At 28.6% G+C, this 22,082-nt stretch overlaps 1 protein-coding gene across 1 annotated transcript in view; it reads right to left on the bottom strand.

Moving 5' to 3' along the window:
- Positions 1 to 17,673, bottom strand: part of 14-3-3epsilon (tyrosine 3-monooxygenase/tryptophan 5-monooxygenase activation protein epsilon) — a 30,711-nt gene extending 13,038 nt beyond the window's left edge. Inside the window, exons 1-4 of the mRNA XM_075362747.1 lie at positions 17,517 to 17,673; positions 10,786 to 10,985; positions 1,678 to 1,922; positions 542 to 747 (exon numbers count right to left, since the gene is read on the bottom strand). Of these exons, the coding sequence (XP_075218862.1) occupies positions 542 to 747; positions 1,678 to 1,922; positions 10,786 to 10,985; positions 17,517 to 17,580 (715 nt within the window). The 5' untranslated portion in view covers positions 17,581 to 17,673. The remainder of the gene's footprint in view (positions 1 to 541; positions 748 to 1,677; positions 1,923 to 10,785; positions 10,986 to 17,516) is intronic.
- Positions 17,674 to 22,082: the final 4,409 nt, after the last annotated feature.

Raw genomic sequence — 22,082 nt, 5'->3', positions numbered from 1 at the left:
TTAAAAATCAAAACTATACTTTGGTCATTTTAAATTACTTATAACAAAGATAACACATTTCAGCAAAAAGAGTCCACATGTTATAAGTATAGTCGAGCAGTTATAGCAAGGCGCTTATGGACGAGTAAATGTACAGCTGTAAGTAGAGAAAAAAGTTGTTTGCTAGAACGGCTCCTCTGCTATACTGTACTCTAATAAGGGAAACTAGTTTTGAAACGGCTACTAATCCTCATCTATAACACATTTATTTTTGTGAAAGACAGGAGATTGAGCATTACTGGTACTGAACAATTAGTTTTAGACAAGTTTCACCATAAATATTTTTTACATTAAATTTTCAGGAGATAGGAAACCAAAAAGCTAAAAAGCAAGGTAGAAAAATAAAGCACAAAATGAAAATTCAACATCTAAAATTTGAATGAAGATAATCTAATGAAATACATGTATGGTAAAGAAATAAAACTTTAGAAAAAAACATGCATAAACAAAGGCAGATTCTGAAAAGATATAAAGATTTAGACGTTAATAAATTGTGGATTACCATCGCCTTGCATATCTGACGTCCAAAGTGTCAGATTATCACGAAGAAGTTGCATTATTAGTGTAGAATCTTTGTAGCTTTCTTCAGACAGTGTATCAAGCTCTGCTATTGCATCATCAAATGCCGCCTTTGCTAATCTGCAAGCTCTGTCAGGTGAATTAAGTATCTCATAGTAAAATACAGAAAAGTTAAGGGCAAGGCCGAGCCTACATAAAAAAAAAAATAAACCAATTAATTGAAAGTACAATTAGAATTGCATGAAGTCATAATAATAAAATATTTATTCCTTTAAAAGTTTGACTAAAAACTAAAAAAAAAACAGTTCTATGTACAGTAGTGAGCAAATTAATCTGAACTCAGGGAATGTTTTTATTACTTCTATGTTGTGGCTACATTGTTTGATCATACTCATTCTTTACGTTATCCAAGCAATGTGAGGTTATTGTTCTTCGGTTATTTAGTAATTTTCATATTATAATAGTGTTTATTTCATTTTTTAACACAAAATCATATTTTCATATATTTTATTCTATATATCATGAATATAATAATAAAAATAACTCCAGAAAAGTGTTCAAAAATTGTTTCTCTTTTTGAGTATACCAGTACAACACTTACCTGCAAGTATACTATAATAACTTTCATTTCCTTATTGAAGTCGACCCACTTTTCAAGAAATTTTACAATAATTTATTGTACAAGACTACTGAAGTCAGTACATTCTGTAAGTTTAAACGTAACTATACATGCCACAATAATCACAGGATAAATGTATTGCAACAAGAAAGAGAACAAGATTCTTTTTTATATCTAACTAACATTGTAACTTAAGAAAAATAAGAAAAGTGAATTAATATTAAGCAAAAATGATACACTGACTTTTAGTTTCGGAACGTAACTGACTATGTAGTATGGAGCTCAAAAGATTAAAACCAAACTTTCATTAAGAAAAAATTAGAATTAAAGAATAAGTTCTGGTTTTTTTATGTTTTTAAGAATGTTAAATTTTTAGAGCTTTGCTGGCAATGTTCTTGAAAGAATTAAATAATCTGGAAGAAATTCAAATCTTTTTGCCTAAATATCAATTTTCAGGATTCTAGAAAAACTACAAAACAAAGGAATATACAACTACTTGCCTTATTGGATGAGTTGGTGGAAGTTCGGTCATTGCAATATCACTTGCTGCTTTGTATGCCACCAATGAATTCTCAGCCGCTTCCTTCCTGTCATTACCTGTGGCAAACTCAGCTAAGTATCTGTGATAATCACCCTTCATTTTGTAATAGAACACTTTAGACTCACCGGTTGAAGCACACGGAATCAGATGCTTATCCAAGACACCTAATATATCGGAACAAATATCTCGCAACTCCTTTTCAACCTAAAATATAAACATATTAATGATAGAAATCTATAATAAACAGCTTAAATACAACAGAAATAACATAATAAACATTTATTAGTAGGAATCGAGTCATCTTTACCTAATACGCAACTCAGCCCCAGGTTGGGATTTTTGCACAGTTAGTAGATAGAAAATAAATAAAATTTCCTGTGGGTAGGAAATGCCCATCTTTCCTAGAGATTTGGGTAACTTTTAATCCAGTATTAAAGTATTATAGGTCGGTATCCAACTAAACTATACATCATAACTCCAGTGGTGAACAACGAATCAATGACTATTATAAATTATTTGAGAACTCCTGGCCAAGATGGTATACTACCTAATCAGAGGCAGTCCTTTGCGAGTTGATTATCCTTTCTTTATTCTGCTATCCTTATCCTTTTCATTTATCATATTTTCAAGTAAAACAAAGACAGTTTATAGACACTTTTTGGGGCCCAATTTATACTTAAGATTGGGTTATGAGGAAGGAATGCACAAAAATATAGATTCTCAAGGTGCAAGTGTAGCTAGTCATAGAGAAGCCAATGACTGATGCTGCAAAAGGGAAATGCCAAATAAATGTTGTACATGAATGTGCTAACTCACATCAGCATCGTAATTAATTGTTTTGAAAGTATTTCTTTGTAAAATAATTAATTTCTTCACTATTCTCAGTCTGCTCATGATGGTAATTAAGGCCCCATCCAACCGTAGAAATTTTACCTAACATTTAAACAGGTTTGACCTAGCAGCTCATGAATCTTGTGCTTGTAGAGAAACAGCATGCCATCTTATGTTGAACTACTCTGTTTTTAAAGAGGGACAAGGGACTGTCATCCTTGGGTTTCAAAGTCAGGGGAAAATCAGCCTCACATAAATGGTGATATTTTGTGGTGCACTGCCCTGCTGGACCTTGTGCAAGTTGCTCAGTTAAATTATTATGTTCTTCTACTATCAATAAAGTTGGGAATAGTCTCTATTCTTGTATAAGGGTAGGCTTTAGTCATCGTTAAATCTTAATTCTGATAGTTGCACAATGGTATTGGTAGATGCAACCCAGTCAATATATTCATACAAATATATATTTTTTTAAAACTTTATAAGACCTAATATTTAGTTTTTGATGTGAAGGTGACAGACATATGTATTGCAAGGTGATCAAATACTGAACATAACCTAATTTTTAATTTTAATGAACAAAGACACTGACTATAGTTTTTATGAATAGAATCTTGGTGATAAATGCCAGTACACAGATTCTCCGAGATTATGTAATAAACCAATAAACTTCACAGTACATTAACCAACAAAAATACACATTTACTTACAAACTAGGACCACAAAGATAAACAATTTATCTAGATAAAAATTGTATAACTTAAAAGTTCATGGATTGAACTTAATGCCACCAAACCCCTAAATAATAACAAACATTCCCCTTTAACAACCATAAACATTTATCATACAACATTCCAATATACATCTTGTTTTTTAAACAGCTATATCATTGACAATTATTTGCTTGGAAGCAGCATATCCAGTCACTTAAACACTACTAAGTACATATATAAAGACCGGCCTCCGTGGTGCAAGGACAGTGTTCCTGAGCATTTTGTGTCTCTGCCTTTCATCTGGAGGTTCCGGGTTCGAATTCCAGTCATGCATGGAATTTTCACACACCACAAAATTGTCATTGGACCTCATCCTCTGAAGCAATACTTAACAGTGGTACCAGAGGCTAAAAAAAAGGTAATTATATGTACATATGAAAGTTTAATAATTTCTATATTAAGAGTCCAATGAGACCCATTCATGTTCTACATAATGTATACCATACATTTATCGATTCTGACAAATTATGGTATAACTTAACTAACAAACTGCACAGAAATGTATTAACATGTTCACTATTATAACTGCAATTCTGTAGTTTCAGCTATTTCTTATTCCTTTTACTATGACGGGTAGGAGAAATTATTGATTTTTTTGTTTGTTATAATATAGCATCCAGAAAAGACCAATGTTTATTACAGAGGAGTTGGTTTTTCTATTTTTTTAAATTTTATCACAATAATTTTAATAAAAAAGGCAGGTATTGTTTTATCAAATGATTTAATTTTTTACTATTTTGAAATTAAATTCAATTTCTTATATTTTTAATGTAATATTTATATGGAATTTTCTTCATTTTATTATTTAAATTATCTACTAATAATTAAATAAATACTATAAGAATTACAAACTTGGATTATTAATATGTGATATAACTTTATGTAAGCTTTTGAAATTGGACTACATGAATGAAAACGAGGGTTCTTTGGTATGTTCATGACCATTTTGGTGTATGCATTTATTTATTTTATTTTAATTTTAAAAGTTTAAAAAGAGTGTTTTCTTTCACTTGCCTTTTCTTACTTTTACTTTATGCAGGGTGATAATCTTTCTAGTCTAAACCAAATCTATTTTTAGATTATAGAAATTTCACAGTTCTTTATTAACAAAATATTCAAATGAGTAATTAAATATAATACGTATTCAAATAAACACATGGTTTACTGAGATTTAATTCATTATATATACACTGGATTTTACACAGTAAGGAAATACTCATTGAAATTCAGTAAACCAAACACACACTCAGAAGGAAAAAAACAATTTGACAAATTAACAACTCATAAATAAATAAGTATATTTTAATATAATTACAGAATTTAATAACAACTGAAGATGTGGGATTCAGCAAAAATCGATTCTTGGAATTAATATGTTAAGTTTAACAATGTTCACAAAGTTTTGGTGTTATATATCATTTAATATTAAATTTCTGTAAGCATATTGGTCAATATGTCAATGAATTGTTTGGAGTTTCAAAAGAAATTATATATATATATATATATATACACAATAATTTAAAACTTCTTTTATTAAAACAGTTTTAAAAAAAATTTTCTTCTTAACAGAAAATAAATAAAACACTTAAGTTTTGTTGAAAAACAGCACATCATATACTACCTATGTTAAAAAAAAACAAAAACTCAAGAGTAATGTTACAGCCTATAGTTACTGATGTATGTATATAAATATACTTTACTGAAATTAATTTTTTTAAGATTGATACTATTCCTCTGTATTGTTAAATTCTATTAATATAAACCACTTAGAATAGAAAGGGTTTTAAAAACCCGAAGAAAATGGGTCAGATAAATCGGTGGAATTAAGTCATTTGAGGAAGAGGAGGTAAAGAAGATTTTTGATGACATCGCAAGAGGTCCGAGTAAATAAGATAATGTAGAAAATATAGAAGATGGAGGAATGTTAAAAAGGAAATTCTTTAATCAGCAGAAACGAAATTAGGCGGAATAATGAAAACTGGTAGAAAACCTTGGATATCAGAGGATATATTGCAGCTGATGAATGAGCAAGGAAAGTACAAGTATGTTAGTGATGAAAGAAAGTAAAAGGACCTATAAACAATTAAGGAATATTATAAATAGAAGTGGAAATTAGCGAAAGAAGATTGTATTAAAGAAAAGTGTTCAGAAGTGGAAAGAGAAATGATCATTGGTAAAATAGACTGAGTATACAGAAAAGTTATGAAGAATTTTGTGATATATAAGTTAAAATCTAATTATGTGTTAAATAAAGATGGTACACTGATTTATAATACAAAAGAAAAGGTTGATAGGTGGGTGGAATATATTGAAGAGTTATACAAAAGAAATTAATTAGAAATTGATGTTATAGAGGAAGAAGAGGAAGTTGAAGAGAATGAAAAGGGAGATATAATAATGAGATCTGAATTTAACAGAACATTAAAGGATTTGAATGGGAGAAAGGCTCCTGGAATAGCAGGAAACCTCCAGAATTACTGTGCGGTGCAGGTGAGGAAGTGATCGACAGATTATATGAACTGTGTAATATTTGTAAATATTACACACCAGTTACATCAGACGAATATTATGAAGTTACATCAGACTTCAAAGAGCCTTATTGCCATGATACCAAGAAAGCAAGAGCAGATATGTGTTAGCCTAACTATTTGTGCATCAAATATTTTAACTAGAATTCTGTACAGAAGAATTGAGAGGAGAGTGGAAGAAGTGTTAGGAGAAGACCAATTTGGTTTCAGGAAAAGTATAGGGACAAGGGAAGAAAATTTAGCACTCAGATTAATAGTAGAAGGAAGATTAAAGAAAAGCAAACCAACATACATGGCATTCATAGACTTAGAAAAGGCATTTGAAAATGTAGACTGGAATAAAATGTTGAGCATTTAAAAAAATTTAAGGTTAAGTATAGAGATAGAAGAACAATTGCTAACATCTACAGGAACCAAACTGAAACAGTAATAATCAAAGAACATAAGAAAGAAGCAGCAATAAAAAAGGGAGTCAAACAAGGATGTTCCCTATCCCTGTTACTATTTAATCTTTACATAGGAGTAGCAGTTAATAATGTTAAAAAACAATTTAGATCCAGAGTAACAGTGCAAGGTGAAAAGAGAATGATGCTACGATTTGCTAATAATATAATAATTCTAACAGAGAGTAAAAAAGATTTAGAAGAAACAATGAATGGCAATTATATTTTGCTTTCAGTCAAAAATATAATTTTCTTACATCAAAAATTAATTTAAATATCAGGAAAACATTTTGAAAGTATATGTTTGGAGCACAGCTTTATATGGAGGTGAAACTTGGATGATCGGAGTACCTGAGAAGAAAAGATTAGAAGCTTTTGAAATGTGGTGCTATAGGAGAATGTTAAAAATCAGATGGGTGGATGAAGTGACAAATGAAAGAAAGAAGAATTTGGAAAATTTCAAGACTCTTGGAAAGAGACAGACTTATAGGTCACATCTTAAGACATCCTGGAATAGTCGTTTTGATAATGAAAGGATAGGTAGATGGGAAAGATTGGCAGGCAGGTAATGGCTGGAATATGTAAAACAAATTGTTAGGGGTGTAGGATGTATGGGGTATACTGAAATGAAACAACTGGCATTAAATAGGGAATCTTGGAGAGCTGCATCAAACCAGTCAAGTGACTGAAGACAAAAAAAAATAGAACATTGAGATAAGAAATATCTTACCTTAATTTTATCATGAAAGCACTTTAGCAGGAACCCACATCCTCAGTCAAGATTGAATTATTTAATTAAACTGTGTATTAAAAAGTAAAAAATTACATTACTGTAATGTAACAAACATTACATCATGTGCATTGTGAATAGTTTATTTTAGTATTTCTAATTATAATGGGCAACTAAATAATTCAGTCATGACTGAGGATGAAGGATCAGCAAAAGTACTTTCATGATAAAATTATGGTAAAATATTTGTTATCTAAATATTCTAAACTAGGTGGTTTATATTAATAGAACTTAAAATATATACATAAACACACATACATAACTGATCATTTACCAAAAAGGAACATCTGTGGCAGGGAAATATGTACAATAAGCATAGTTATTGTAAAATAAACTTGACCCTATAAGTATTATATATTTTCTGAACTAAATGTAGAAAAAATTCATCTAACTATTTACAAATGTATATCACACATTCGTCAATTCTCAGACAAGTAAAGGTATAACTTAGAATAATCAACTGCAAAGATACTATTAGCATGTTCACTTTTAAACCTGCAATGCAATTCACTAATATACAAGAAAAAAAAACCCTTCTTTAGCATTCAACACCGTTTATTCTGTAGCACTCTCCTAAGCTATGTCAACGTTTCACAATAAATATCTGTGGTTACTGTCATATCTGGTTTTATAAATTCTGCCAACAAAATTCTTTTGAAAATGAACTATTTATTTTACTTAGCTGGTCACATTACACTGAACATCTGTGGTAAAAGGGATATCAATCCAAATTAAAATTAATTAATGTAATGTAATAATACGTGCAAACTGCACAGAAGCATATATAAGAATTACATTATTCTTTGCCATGCTTGACTGAACAAATATTTGTTCTAAATTTATTTTAAATGTTTTTAAAGAATTGTAATTTATTTTATTTTAAACAAACAATTTTTACAAAATGTAAAAAGCTAATAAGAGTTATTGTGTAAATTGTAAACAGTTAAAGAGTTTATAAACGTTATCACTGAGGATGGGCTTAGGTCTGAAAGTGTTTTGATGAAGTAAAAAAATTAAAGGTGAGAGTGTTTCTCTAATTCTGTGCTTTGCGGAGGCTGAAAGAATATATTATATATATAGATTAGAGATAGAGAATATTGTATATACAGATAAGAATTATGTGTAGTATACTGTGGACAGCTGAATTATAATATATTTTTCAACATTTGAAAATTATTCAGCTAATATGTTTGTACAGAATATAAAGTTGTATGTAAACTTCTAGGTAAGTATATATATATATATATATATATATATATATATACATACATTAAAGGATTAGCTTAATGAGAGAGTAAAAGGTGATAGTGACTGGAAGTTATAAAAAAAATAAAATCTTTGTTTGAACTTTAAGGCTTATAGTTAGTAATATTCTTTAAAAAAATCTCATTTCTTAGGGGTAATTAAAAAAAAAGTAACCCCACCAATAATAGAAATTTAACTTTTTCACTTTAAGAGATCTTTACAGAAGAACAGATGTTTTACATTCTGCATTGATATTTACAATTTTTGACCCTTAAATACATTTCTCTTTGCAATTAATTTCTTTGCTAAATAAATGAATCATAAGAATTCCTTATTGGTTCCTCGTACTGTTTAAGTTTATACAAAATTACAGGTATGTATGTGTGCGCGCAAGCACATTATGGTAATTTTTATTCCATGCTGCAGATGTGACTCCAAATGGAGTGGCTACTCCTGTTTTAATATTCAGAAAATCCATTTCTTCATTAGAAAAAAATTATGCATACTTTGATCTTTGTGGTCCTTTGTACCTAATAATTTCCTGGTGATATTGTTATTAGGCTATAAAAAAATCATACGTAAGGAAAAAACAGAAGTAAATTAAGGACTTTTTTTTTAATTTCAAGATATAAATGTTTTGTTTTAGCCTAAATTGTATACATATCTTTTATTATTCAAAGTATTTATTGGGAAATAAATGCAAACCAATAAAATACAATTTTACTAAAAGCTTTTAAATAAGAAATATGTTTTTATGTTAAAAATTTGGAAATTTCTACGCTGTAACTCATATAACAATTCCAAAAACACAGCTAACACGATTCTGATTTGATACACCTAGGGATGAATACAACTTCATTTCAATGAACTATTTATTTTACTTAGATGATCACATTACACTAAACATCTGTGGTAGAAGGGAAATCAATTCCAAATTAATTTTATAAGAAACAGTTCTTCAGTGTGACCAGTAGTTATGATTTCCTGTTTGCAATGGTTTTTGCCTATCCCAATAAAAGCCCACGAGAAAACAATATTAAAATTTCACACAAATAATGACTTTTTTCACATTACTCATGACCTGATAGTAGAATGTAGCTATTTTTCAATATTTCTCCATGAATATGTTATCTTTTTTATTTCCAGGAAAGAAAAGTGAAAATTAAACAGATTACTAAAAATTAACAAATTATATTATATATATTAAAAATTAATTACATTATAAATGCATGGGTATAAGCTGGAATATACAGCAATAAAAAAATGTAGTAATGCTTGAAGTACAGGGAACAGCTTAGGAAATAATAATCTACATTCATAGTAATTGCAATTTTTGGTGTTGATGTTTCATGTTATTTAACTAAGTAAGTCAAATAATTGTCAGCAATCATCATCAGCAGAGATGTTTAAATTAAAAAACTTAATTTAATGTAAATGTTCATTTCTTGTCTATGCAAACCCATAATACATATAAAACTTTTTATTTAATTTTTTATACATTGTAATTTGAAGGATGTACATTAAGTAACTTGCTTTAGGCATTAGAACATTGAAAACAGTACTAAATTGCAAGAAATATATCAATAATATAATAAGAAACCAAACTTTATATAAAAAATTATGGAATCGTGGTACATAAATAATTATGAGTAACTGTGATTTGGATTATTGTAGGACCAAGACTACAGCCAGCAGTGATAATCACTAGTTGCTGGAAATTGTAAACACATATTCAATACATGAGGCCATTACAATGATTACTTTTGTCACTTATAGGAATGTAAAGCTTAAGATTCTCATATTACAAGGAATTATACACTTTATTCATGAAATATATTTTTCTTAGAAATTTGATCAAATTAATATGGAATAAAAAATGTATTTATTAATATTTAGATGTATAGTACTCTAATTCTTTGATTTGAAGCATTATGTGCAATGTAGGTAACTGTATTCATTTGATGTATATAGATGATTTGTTAATACAATTACTTTAAACAGCTTCCTAGCTAATTAATGACAATTTTACAAGATAATTTATACAAAATTTATTGGGAAATGCAAATACCATTGCTTTATTTTCCAAACATATTAAGTAACACTTCCAGTTCCAAAAGTAAAAGCTTTGAATAACAGAAGTCTTTTAAGGTTCATACCCATTATTTTCCAATCTGACAGTGTATACGTGTGCACGCACACACACACATTAATTTTATTCAACATGTTGTCTGATGTGTTGCAATCAATAATTAAAAATTAATCTCCTATGAAAAAATCAAAGTAGCAATCAAAATATACTTACTAATTTCTATAAAAAGGTTTTAGAATTAATAAAACCTTTTAAAAAAAATATTAGGTTTATATTATTGTATGCTATTTTGATATGTTTATAGGTGATTTTTTTTTTTACTAATAATTATGAATCATTAAGCTCTATATATAACAAAAATAGAAACATACCTGTGTTCGGTAAGTCCTGATCATTTCTAACTTTTCTTCAGCACCCTTGTTTTCCTCCTTCTGTTCAATGCTGCTTATAATACGCCAGCTAGCTCGGCGTGCTCCTATCACATTTTTATACGCAACTGAAAGTAGGTTCCGCTCTTCTACTGTCAATTCAACATCAAGAGATGCTACTTTCTTCATTGCCTCAACCATTTCTATGAAAACAAAAATAGAAAATTCTGTAACAGCAATTTATAGATAAAAGAATAATATCCATATACTAAATCTCCAGTATACAACGAAAAAATTATACAATCTAAAGTAAACTATGAAAAAAAAATTATGTTCATGATTATTTGTAACACAATTGAATGTACAAATGCATTATTTTAATACAGATGATGATAGTAGTGAAGGGTGCCACACATATATACTTGTTATATAAATGCAAATGCTGCTGAGCATTCATAACTGAAGCACCTGTTAAAATGCAGTACTGTTCTGGATATTAAACCTCTAGTAAAGTACATTACCAATTTTAAGTTTATAAATATATTTCAATAACAATAAAAAAATGGTATTATTTTCAGTCATTTAGATCAAATATTTTCTAACAAAAAATTAATTACACATTAAGCAATTATAATATTAACATTACTTCCTCATAAAGTAGACAAATAGGAGTATAATTACTTTCATAGCTTTCTTATAAAAGTATTAAAATAAAGATTATAACTTAAAAAAAAAAATCATCATGGCTCTTACTTAACAAAAAAATATCAATGCAAACACATGGTAAATATCTCTACAGCCTGTCACTACTGACTTCAACATTTTATTAGTGCTAATTATTTGATACTAATAAGTACTTTACCTGGTATTCAAAATATTTTTAGCAGAAGCTTAATACTATGTGTAATTCATAAAAAAATAGATTTTGTTGGCATTTTTGGCTGTTTTATTACAAAAAAAATTAAACTATAAAATGCCAACTGACCCACTTGAAACAATTAAATTGAAACAATTTATAAATTTAACAATGATGAGGCGAATGCACAGCTACGACAAAACATATGCTTCCAGAATACAGAAACTGAATAGATAACTGTTGTTGATCAAATAACAATTAAGTGAAACTTCCTGCCACTCCTTCAATTAGAACTTTTTTCTGTTCATTTGGTACTTGTATACAATGACAAGTAGTGAGCAACTGATAGATATATATGGCAACTAAGACTACACAAGTAATTCAGCAAGTCAAGGCACACATACACTAATCTTTTAAGAAGTTTTTTTCTCAATGAATCCAATTATTTATTTATTTTTTAACTTAATCCCTGGCAATGATTATAAGCTTCTCCCACTGTTCTAATATTTTCATTCCAGTAGCAAAGATTCTTTGCTGTGAAATCTGAGTTTTGTAAATTTGTTTTTTCTGTTGCTAATAAACTTCATGCAATAGCTCCTCCAGATAAAATCTCCTAAACAGTCTGATTAGACAAGGTCTGAACAACGCAGATATAAACAGAACCACCTGGCCATTTTTTTTAATATCGGTATAATTTTTCAAGCACTGGTTACGAAAAGTTCAGATAAGCATTATCCATAAACCCACTGGGTTGGTCTAGTGGTGAACGTGTCTTCCCAAATCAGCTGATTTGGAAATCGAGAGTTCAAGCAATCAAGTCCTAGTAAAGTCAGTTATTTTTACGCAGATTTGAATACTAGATTGTGGAAACTGGTGTTCTTTGGTGCTTGGGTTTCAATTAACCGCACATCTCAGGAATGGTCGAACTGAGACTGTACAAGACTAGACTTCATTTACACTCATACATATCATCCTCATTCATCCTCAGAAGTATTATCTGAACGGTAATTACTGGAGGCTAAACAGGAAAAAGAAAAAAGCATTATCCTAAGAAGTACTTGTATGTACACTATATGCAATTTTTTCAGTTTAGAAGGCTTTAATTTATTTCTATGTGTATCCCTGTAGTACTGACTAAGTCTGACGGCATGGGGGTAAAGTATCTGAAAATATCATTAGTATCACATTACCACTTGACAGTTGGGTTTTGAATTAAAATAGTTTCAGATCTCAACATGTCGCTATTATTTCTAACAAGTCATCTCTTTCAATCTAACAAGTAAGTTCTCTACGTAGATGAAGTCTGACTTCTTTATATTTGCATATGTTTTACATTAAATCAGTTTGTCATGAACAATTATGTGAAAAGTACAAAGACTTACATCCAGAACTTAGCAATTTTTTCTACTGAAAATGAACCTCCTACAAATAAGTGCACCACTAAGATATAAAAAAACCTGGTGATAAAACTTTCATTGGTTGTATCTCATCTGCTATCCTTAATGCCATTTTTTAAATATCTAACAAATTTGTAATGTTCATAAAACTTTTATCACATCGCTTGAGCACCTAGGATTAAATTTCAAATCGTTTTACACTCTCTTGAAACCGGAAATATAATCTGAGGATGTTGTTTTTCAAAAGAGCACTTTTTAAGAGAATTTATCATTTGAATTACTGATGACATTAATGAATAATAAACTAGTTGTCAAAAGTTACATAGTGCAATAGGTATGCCCATTAATAATTTTGAAGGTATTATACTTCTTATTTATAAGTTTTTAAAACTTATTTTGTCTAATTACAGCTAACGTTAAACAACTAGTAATAAAAGTCAAATTAACAATTTCCTCTTTCAGTTATTTCAGTCAGAAGTGAACATTTGTAACAGAAATCAAATAAAATTTAATTTTTTCTTAAGTATTTCAGCAACTTTCTTGTTTGCAAAACAGTACAGTAATGCCTCAAGACTCAAGGCTGTCTGGCAGACCTCGGCTTGTAGAACATGTTAAATTTTAATGCAACACATAATTATTAAACGGGAACATAATTATATGTGATTAAAACCACTTTTGTTCTAATACAAAATACTTACAGGTTCCTACAATACATTATTCAGAAATTTTCATACTTTTAAGAAAAATAGTATTCTACATTTTTGTTAATTTAATCAGAAATGAATGCACCCAACTTTATACTCATAAGAAATTTTTTCAGGGAACTTTGTTTCATTTTACCAAGTAAAAAATTTATTCCAAAAAGAATGATTTGGATTGCTAATTCACAATAAAGCAATAAAGCACAGACCAAAGTGTGACTAGAAATATGAATCAGCCCTTGTCAGACTACAATTGAATTAAAATTGGTAACAGTAAAGCGGAACTCTAATTGTTAAGGCAATACTACATAATATAAAATAGAACACATGTTATGAAACTGGACACACATGTTATGAAACTGGACATCTTAATTTATATAATAAAAGTAGATATAAAATAAGAGAGAAGAGTATAAATACCCAACTTCAATATGATTCATAAATCTCTAACAACAGTGAACATTCAAAGAGAAAAAAGCTTCATGAAGAAGAAAATCTTTACATATCTTTAATTTTGCAGTAACAACTAGCTTGTAATCATACTAAAGGCAAAGAACAGCAGGATATTAATATCCTTAAACAACACAATGATATCACTAGGAACAACAGCACATTGATAATAAATGTTATGGGATGGAAATTTATAGGTTTTATTCTGTGCAGCATAAATAATGTAGTTTTTTTACATTTTTTATATATATTATATATAACACACTGCTTGATCACAAACAGCTGTAGCAGTAACAGTACAGAGTAGTGTTTTCCTATCAATACAAACTCAGAGATTTAAAACTTAATGAAACTTAAGAAAAAGGAGTTCACTGATCCAAAATTGAATAAACTGAGTTCAATGACTTGTCCAAGTAAACACAGCACTTACTAATGGTAGTCAGCTATACAAATTTATTATTCTCAAATACTCTAAGCATTATTTTTTCTTGACAGATCATATTTTCTCCAGGTGACAGCTGCTGTCATACAAACTTTCTATGCTATAGCTCAGTTCAAGTGTTTTTAACTCTTAAAAATTTGTTGATTATACAATAAAAAAAAAAATTTTCTACAAGACATTAATGAATTTAATCACCCTCTTATAACCGTATATATATATATATATACACACACGCATTATAAGGAGTGAAGATATATAAATCTTAAGTACTAGTTTTTCCAAGCCAGCAAGTATTTTGAAAAGAACTTTTTTTTAATGAACTAAAACAATGCCTCTTTAAATTTCATTGATAGGACTCGGTAGTAGTTTTAATTCTTTCAAATATATTAAAACTTTCCTAATCCATGTGGTGGACTAACTCCAATTCAGGATTATGGCCAAGTTAATCAGGAAGGAACAAAAAATAAATGAGATATAACAGAAAGTGCTTCACATACCAGCTACATTATCAGTTTACATTTTAATAATACTCCATATTCATGAATATAATGGAACTTCAGACTAGACCTAAAAAAAATCTTATAAAATCCAGTACTGAAGCAATAATCAGTTATAGTTTGAGAATTATTTTTAAAGAATGCAAAATATTTATATCAGTGTATTTCAGTCAAGTAAGCAATTAAAATAGTCTGGCCCAATTAAAAAGCTGGCCTATTTATATAAAGTTATAAACAAGTTTATAATAACAGTAATAATAAAAACAGTGCCTAATATAAAAACATTATATATTTTTAATAAGATACATATTAAAAAAAAAAAAATATATATATATATACAACAGGAACCATTAAATGAGTCTGAATCTTTGTAACATTCATTTGTTTCCATCCAATAACCCCTAAATTCTTGTTATAAGTAACACAAGAACTGGTGTTGTCTGGTTGACTTGGTTCTTTATTCCATAAAGTTAAATGGAAAAAAAATATGTCAGCAACTCTGAACCCAATGAAGTTGCTACTGAAGGAACAAAAATAATCAGCTTCTATGACATCAAAATATTATAAAATTCTAAAAAGTGGTTTGAGGTTTAACAAGAAGTACATAACACATAACCTCAATGCCTGGGGAAAGGGAATATGACATGGAAATTTTGTAACATGTAAAAAAAAATGCAAAGCTTGATGCAAGTATGAACCTAGGACCTTCCAGATGGAAAGCCAAGATGCTACCACTCTGCCAGGCTTGTGTAGCAGTAACTTATTCTATATAAGGACGTAGAGCAGTATAGAAAAAAGACAACCTTAAAAAATAAACATGCTACTACTTATACATATCTTTCTTATTGCCTTTTCTACATGTTCTCCTGTGATGGCTAATTTTTTTTATATTCACTATGTGCAATCACAAGTTAACTTTACTGTAGTTTTTTTGTATGAATGAGTTTTTAATAGACTAATCAACATACTGTGTTATTCCTAAATTTTGTTCTTGTTGGATAACAGACTACATTAAGTTCCTGACAGAATAATAAAACAGATTCTACATCTTTCATATTTTAGTGTAGGAAAATCATGTTTAATTTTTTTGTATTATGGTAAAGTTTGGCTGTAAATGATTGACAATGACGAAAACAATAGCAAAGTAAAAATAACAGTAACTGTACAAACAGATTGTCCAGTAAATGAGATGTAAATAACCAAATGTATCAAGATGGCTTACATGAGGCAGTTTATTAAAATAATTAAACGACATGAAGGGCCAAATAAGGGAGGTTAACATTTCTCACAGTCAGTTAATTATTTAAAGTCAATCCTATTTAAATGGTGATCACAATTAACCAATGGCCTGATTAACTGGAGTACTGTATAATGTATTTTGGAGTGTGGTTAATTTTTTAAGCTAGCTTACCTATATAGCAACAGAATCATAATCATAGCTATCTGTCATGGCAAATGTACAGGGAAAAAGAATTACAAAAAGTAGTAAACTACTGCTGAAAATAGAATTATCTTTAACTTAAAAAAATAAAAAAAGTGTACGTATAGCAAAATTAATAGTCAAGAAAAATCACTATTATTTCCTCCTACGTGCACAATTGTAAGTTAAATTTTTGCTAACAAAAATAAACTAATCATGCGAAAATGATCAAAATCGTAAATTAAAGTTTACATAGAATTGTTACCTTAAAATTCTGAATCTTTAAAATAATGTCTGTTCATAAGAAAATACAAGTATAGGCCAGATATGTTAGGTTAGTTTCAAATTGAAATGAAAACTCTTCACTCATAAAAAATTTACATAAAATGAAATGTTAACAATAGGATATTATTATATTTACACGTTTTAACATTTATTTTACCTTAATAATTGTCGATACATCAAAGTTTTGTACTTTTAATATAGCAGGCATTTTCCTGAAAACCAATAGTTAACATGCAAATTTATTGAAAATTAAATATTAAATGTTCATTTACGTTAAAAAAATCAATAAAAAGATCCTCTGCAACTCAAACGAAACCCAAATCGAAAATATCTGACGTAGAATTATTTCCAACTTCTAGAAGCAAAATACGCATAAGAAATGGATCAATGTAATACGTATTCTCAACAAGCGTTCATGGAGATGGATAACAGAGTCCGCAGAGTACATTGTTCCGACTTCGCCCAAAAAATCAATTAACTATTTTAACACGATAATATATAATTATCTTTACTATTAATATGTACATTTCATTTGAATTCAATAATATAACTCATTTAATACAAGCGCTAACTTACGATCTCTAATTAGTGCAAAATCCAATCAGCGACTAGGCAGTACCGATACGGCATTTTTCAAATCAAGATAAAACAAAAGTAATACTTCAAAATAAATAACTGTAACTTACCATCGTATCGTTCAGCTTGCTCGGCTAACTTTGCTTTATAAACGTTGTCTTCTCTTTCCGACATTATGGATTAAAACGGATTTTTAATTAAAGAAAAACTGAAACAGATCTACACTCTCAGACTACCGATGCAAGAGTGACAAAGATGGCCGCAGAGCAGTGATGTAACTGACGTAAGACAATCGAATTGTGCAACTTAACAGACAGAAATAATCTATCATTATTAGTACTAACTTTTTTTAAGCCATAAAAGGTCCAAAATAGAAAAAAGTTTAAAACAAAATTATGTTTTATGCAGGTTAAGAATACAATACAACCTTATGTTGACATTGTAAAATTGTTTGTACTATTTTCTTTTCTATAACCTTTTCTTGATATTACCAAATAGCACTTCGAGAAAGATTTAAAATGTGCTGGCTATGAGTAGCATCAAGTAAAAATATATTACAAAAATATCACGCAGATTTCGTCTCTGAATGGAATTCCGGCTCTGAAAACTTGGCTTCTGCGGTCAACGCACTATAAGTTACCTACGTTGTAATTTTTGAATTTGCGGTGGAATATTATTTTGTTAAAAAAAATTTTGTAGTGTCTCAGATATTTATAACTGTGATTATTTTATCAGAAGTAAGCTGAAAGTACAGTTTTACAAAAATATAGCTAACTAATGGTCTCTTGAGATTAATTCTAGCTCATTAAATAACACAACACTAGAAGTTTACGGCCTATCTTCGGAAAGTTACCTCCGCATTTCTGAAATCATGTTAAAAATATTACTTTTTAATTTAATCCCTTTTCTGCTTACTCAAATGTTAAATAACTATGATTATTCTATAAGAATTAACCTGAACACAAGTTTTCAGACTGATGAGAATAATAATTATTTTTTAATAGTAGTTTTTTAATTGTTTACTATTAGAAAAAGTATGGCAGTGAAACGTGTCGTTTAAGAATCGCGAAAAATGGATTGTTTTCTTGTCAATTTCTTCTTAAAAATTCATAATCTGAGGGTATTCTTTTGAAAATTATTTTATATGATAATCTATTTTCACGGGAAAATGAGTACTTGAATTCCTTTTGTAGTTGGATACTTATTAACCATGGTTCCTGAATCCAGATAAATTATCATCTCTATTATATGTATGTAATCAGCTCAGCAAACCACAGCAATGTGTAAATTTTTATATTTTTATCTATTTTAAACAGTATAAAAATATTTTTTTATTCTTATTGTGCAACTGTTTAAATGAGAGGCTATGAATTAAACACGATTGTTAGTGACTTATTATTATCCAGATACGTTTAACTATTAAAAATAGAAATATCTTAAAAGATTGTATCCCAACAGCACAATATATGCTGTTGAAAATTAGTATTATATCTTGTTAATTAATATTAATTGGAAGATTGTTTCACTTACTGGTTTTCTTTTTTATGGCTTTCCATTAATACATTTTCCAGAAATCTCTGTTTCTTCAGATTGGTTTTTTAAAAATAGTTAATTATTAACATAATTAATTTAAAAAAAAGTATAAATAGATGTTTGCAATCTCAATCCTTGACATAACATTTTATTTCAATTTTAACAAAAAAAAAGAAGGAAAAAGCAATAAATGAAACAATTTTTTAATTCATCTTAATAAAATTATTATAAATACATCTTACTGATCTACTCTATAAATGTAAACTTTGAAAGAATAAATTTGAAGACATTTAATGATTATCATATTAGTCATGATGACAGTGAAAGTAGTAACTATAAATGTACCAAATTCATAAATAAATTAACTCAAAGATTATTTTATGTTTCTTTCCAGTTCTGACAGTTTAGTAGGTACACTTGCTTTGACAGAATGCAATTTTGCCCTCTGATTTAAAATTAAGGTCTGGTTCAGAAACAAGTTTACATGATAAAAAGTTTAATAAAAACCAGCTCAAGAAATGTAAAACATTAAAATAGTTTCATTTTTCCTTTATCCAGCCAGTAGGCTGCACATTTCACAGTGATATACTAAATATGCTTAGGTCAACTTTAAGATTGAGTGACAAGGTTGATTGTCCCTAAGGTTGAGTGCACAGTTTTGGGCTTTTTATGGGAGATTTAGCATTTGTATAATAATTTATTGTTTTATTATAAGAGCAGCCTCTTGTGAGAAATTATACTGAAGCTGTGCAATAATACTATTCAATAATGTGTTATGTGCAATAATTTCTATGTGATTTTCTTCTAGAATTTCTTTTTACTTAATGTACTTAAAAGTCCTCAAGGATATTGTTCTCCATACAATATCCTTGGTGGTGAGAAGAAATTACAGTTAAGCCCAACTGAACCAAGGAGCTAATGAATGAACATTTTTTTCTTGCTATACATCTACTTTATAGTAATAGATTACAAATATAACATTTAGAATAATACAAAATTTATAAAGATACATAAAAAGTTGTATTAATGATTATAAAAAGTTTATCTCAAGGAACTCTAATAATATTCAATATACAAAGACTAAAAATGGACAGAGCCATTCATATTGTATATTCAGACATTCATATTCACAGTTTGTGTTTTAATCAGGAGAATCTGGCAGCAATAACCTCACTTTAAATCATCTAGCAATAACAGTACTGGTTGTAAGCTACCTATACATAAAATTAACTACTTAATATCAATATTATTACTACTAGCATCACTTCATCCTTTACAGACATAGTTTCTCAACCCCTCAAGAGTGCTTGATTTTTTAAAACATAAGGAGTAAAATCATATGCTTTTGAAACAATAAACTTCACAAACCTAAGCTGGCTACAATCGACCTTCAAACTAAACCTAAGCTGCAGCTTTACTCACACAATACACCTATACTAAATAAAAAAAAAACATTGTAGATTTTATAACACAAATATACTTAATCACTCAAACATATGATGAATTTAACAGAATTCTTATAGAACCCAGTAAAAACCTTTCTATATCTCTTCTTAGAAAACACAGGAAAAGCAAATTCAAAATGAATTTAGCTTGCATTTTTTTCTGTAATGTAACAAGTTTCAAAATTAAATATATATATATAATGTGATTATGTGTAGTTTTTCCAGAAAAAAAATACAATTACCTTAAGTAAAATAGTATGTATGTGCTTAGTACATGTATGCACATATATAGTAGTATACTATATATATATATATATATATATATATATATATATATGTATACTACTACATGTAGTATATAGTACGTATATGCTTCATGCTATTTATAACAGAACAATTTTAAAACAATTCAGTAATATAGCATCTAAATTAAAAAAAGTAGAGTAGAATATTTTATTTTTATTTTTAGAATAAATTTGTTTAAATCATGATCAATGATCATGATTTGATCAATTTATCATGAGAAATGTGATCACATTCATACAAACAAGTCTATTTTACCAAGTAGTTGGTTTGCCAGTTTAGTTGAGTAAATACATTCTAAAACATTTTTGAGTATCTTCTCTTTCAGATAAAGACTGTGGTTTGGTAGGCCATGTTATAAATCTTGCTAAGAATATGGAATTGTGCCAGAAGAACCTAAAGTTTAGGGGAGAGTATAAAAATCTTTTTAAGCTGAGAAACTCAGGTTTTCCTTAAATTTAAGTATAGTCAGATGTAAGTCATTGATCTGCAGCATTTATTCATGAAACATGCACATTGATTCAGCTATTTTTAAACTTATATGGCATAATAAACATGGATGTTAGTCGTCATTATAACAAAGCCATGTGAATAATACAAATTTTTGTTTTTTGTTTTTGTTTTCTTAACTGTACTGCTGTTTTTCCAGTAAAAATAAGTTATTATTTTTACTAGTGAATGAATGTTTGTTGAACTGTCTGTAATGATTGTTTTTAAATGTTTTTATTTTTCTACTATCAAGAGTAATTATCTTTACCCAAGAGGTGGTTGTATTCTATCAGAACCTACCCATAAAAGAGGCAAATATTATTCCTCCAAAACAAAGTGATAAGAAAAAATACAGTTTTTATTAAATTTTATCATATACAGAAGAGTTGAATGGCAGAATGAAAAAAATTGTCTCACAAAAATTATTTTTTTATCCTTTATTATTATTTTTTTATTTGACATTAAAAAGAATGAATTCTGGGTTAATAAAGAATGAAAACAGGAAGGCAGAGCTTCATTTGAAATTTCAAAAATTTTATATTAGTGTAACAGAAAATTGATGCTGTTACATAATGAGAAAAAATGAACACGTGTTTTGTTTGTACCAATCCTTTCTTGACACAAAGAAATATGGTTGTAAGACTATGACAAGGAAAGCTAGCCCTCCCTGAAGACTATTAAATTTCTTGTACACCCCTAAGGTAGAAAGTATTTAAAAATTTAAATGGTTCTGATATCACAAAATTTTTATTTTTATAAATTCAAGGTGGCTGAGGAATTTAGATATCTGGAGGTGCAGTAAGGCCTGAATGCTACAATACTATTCAGTTTTGATTTTATTCCCAGGATCACAAGTTGCTTTTGTTTAAAGAATGATCTGAATATCATAATATTTCATTTTTAATT

This window comes from Lycorma delicatula, chromosome 4 (genome assembly GCF_047948215.1).
Source record: "Lycorma delicatula isolate Av1 chromosome 4, ASM4794821v1, whole genome shotgun sequence".
NCBI classification, from domain to species: Eukaryota; Metazoa; Arthropoda; class Insecta; order Hemiptera; family Fulgoridae; genus Lycorma; species Lycorma delicatula.
This window is presented reverse-complemented; position numbering and strand designations above follow the sequence as displayed.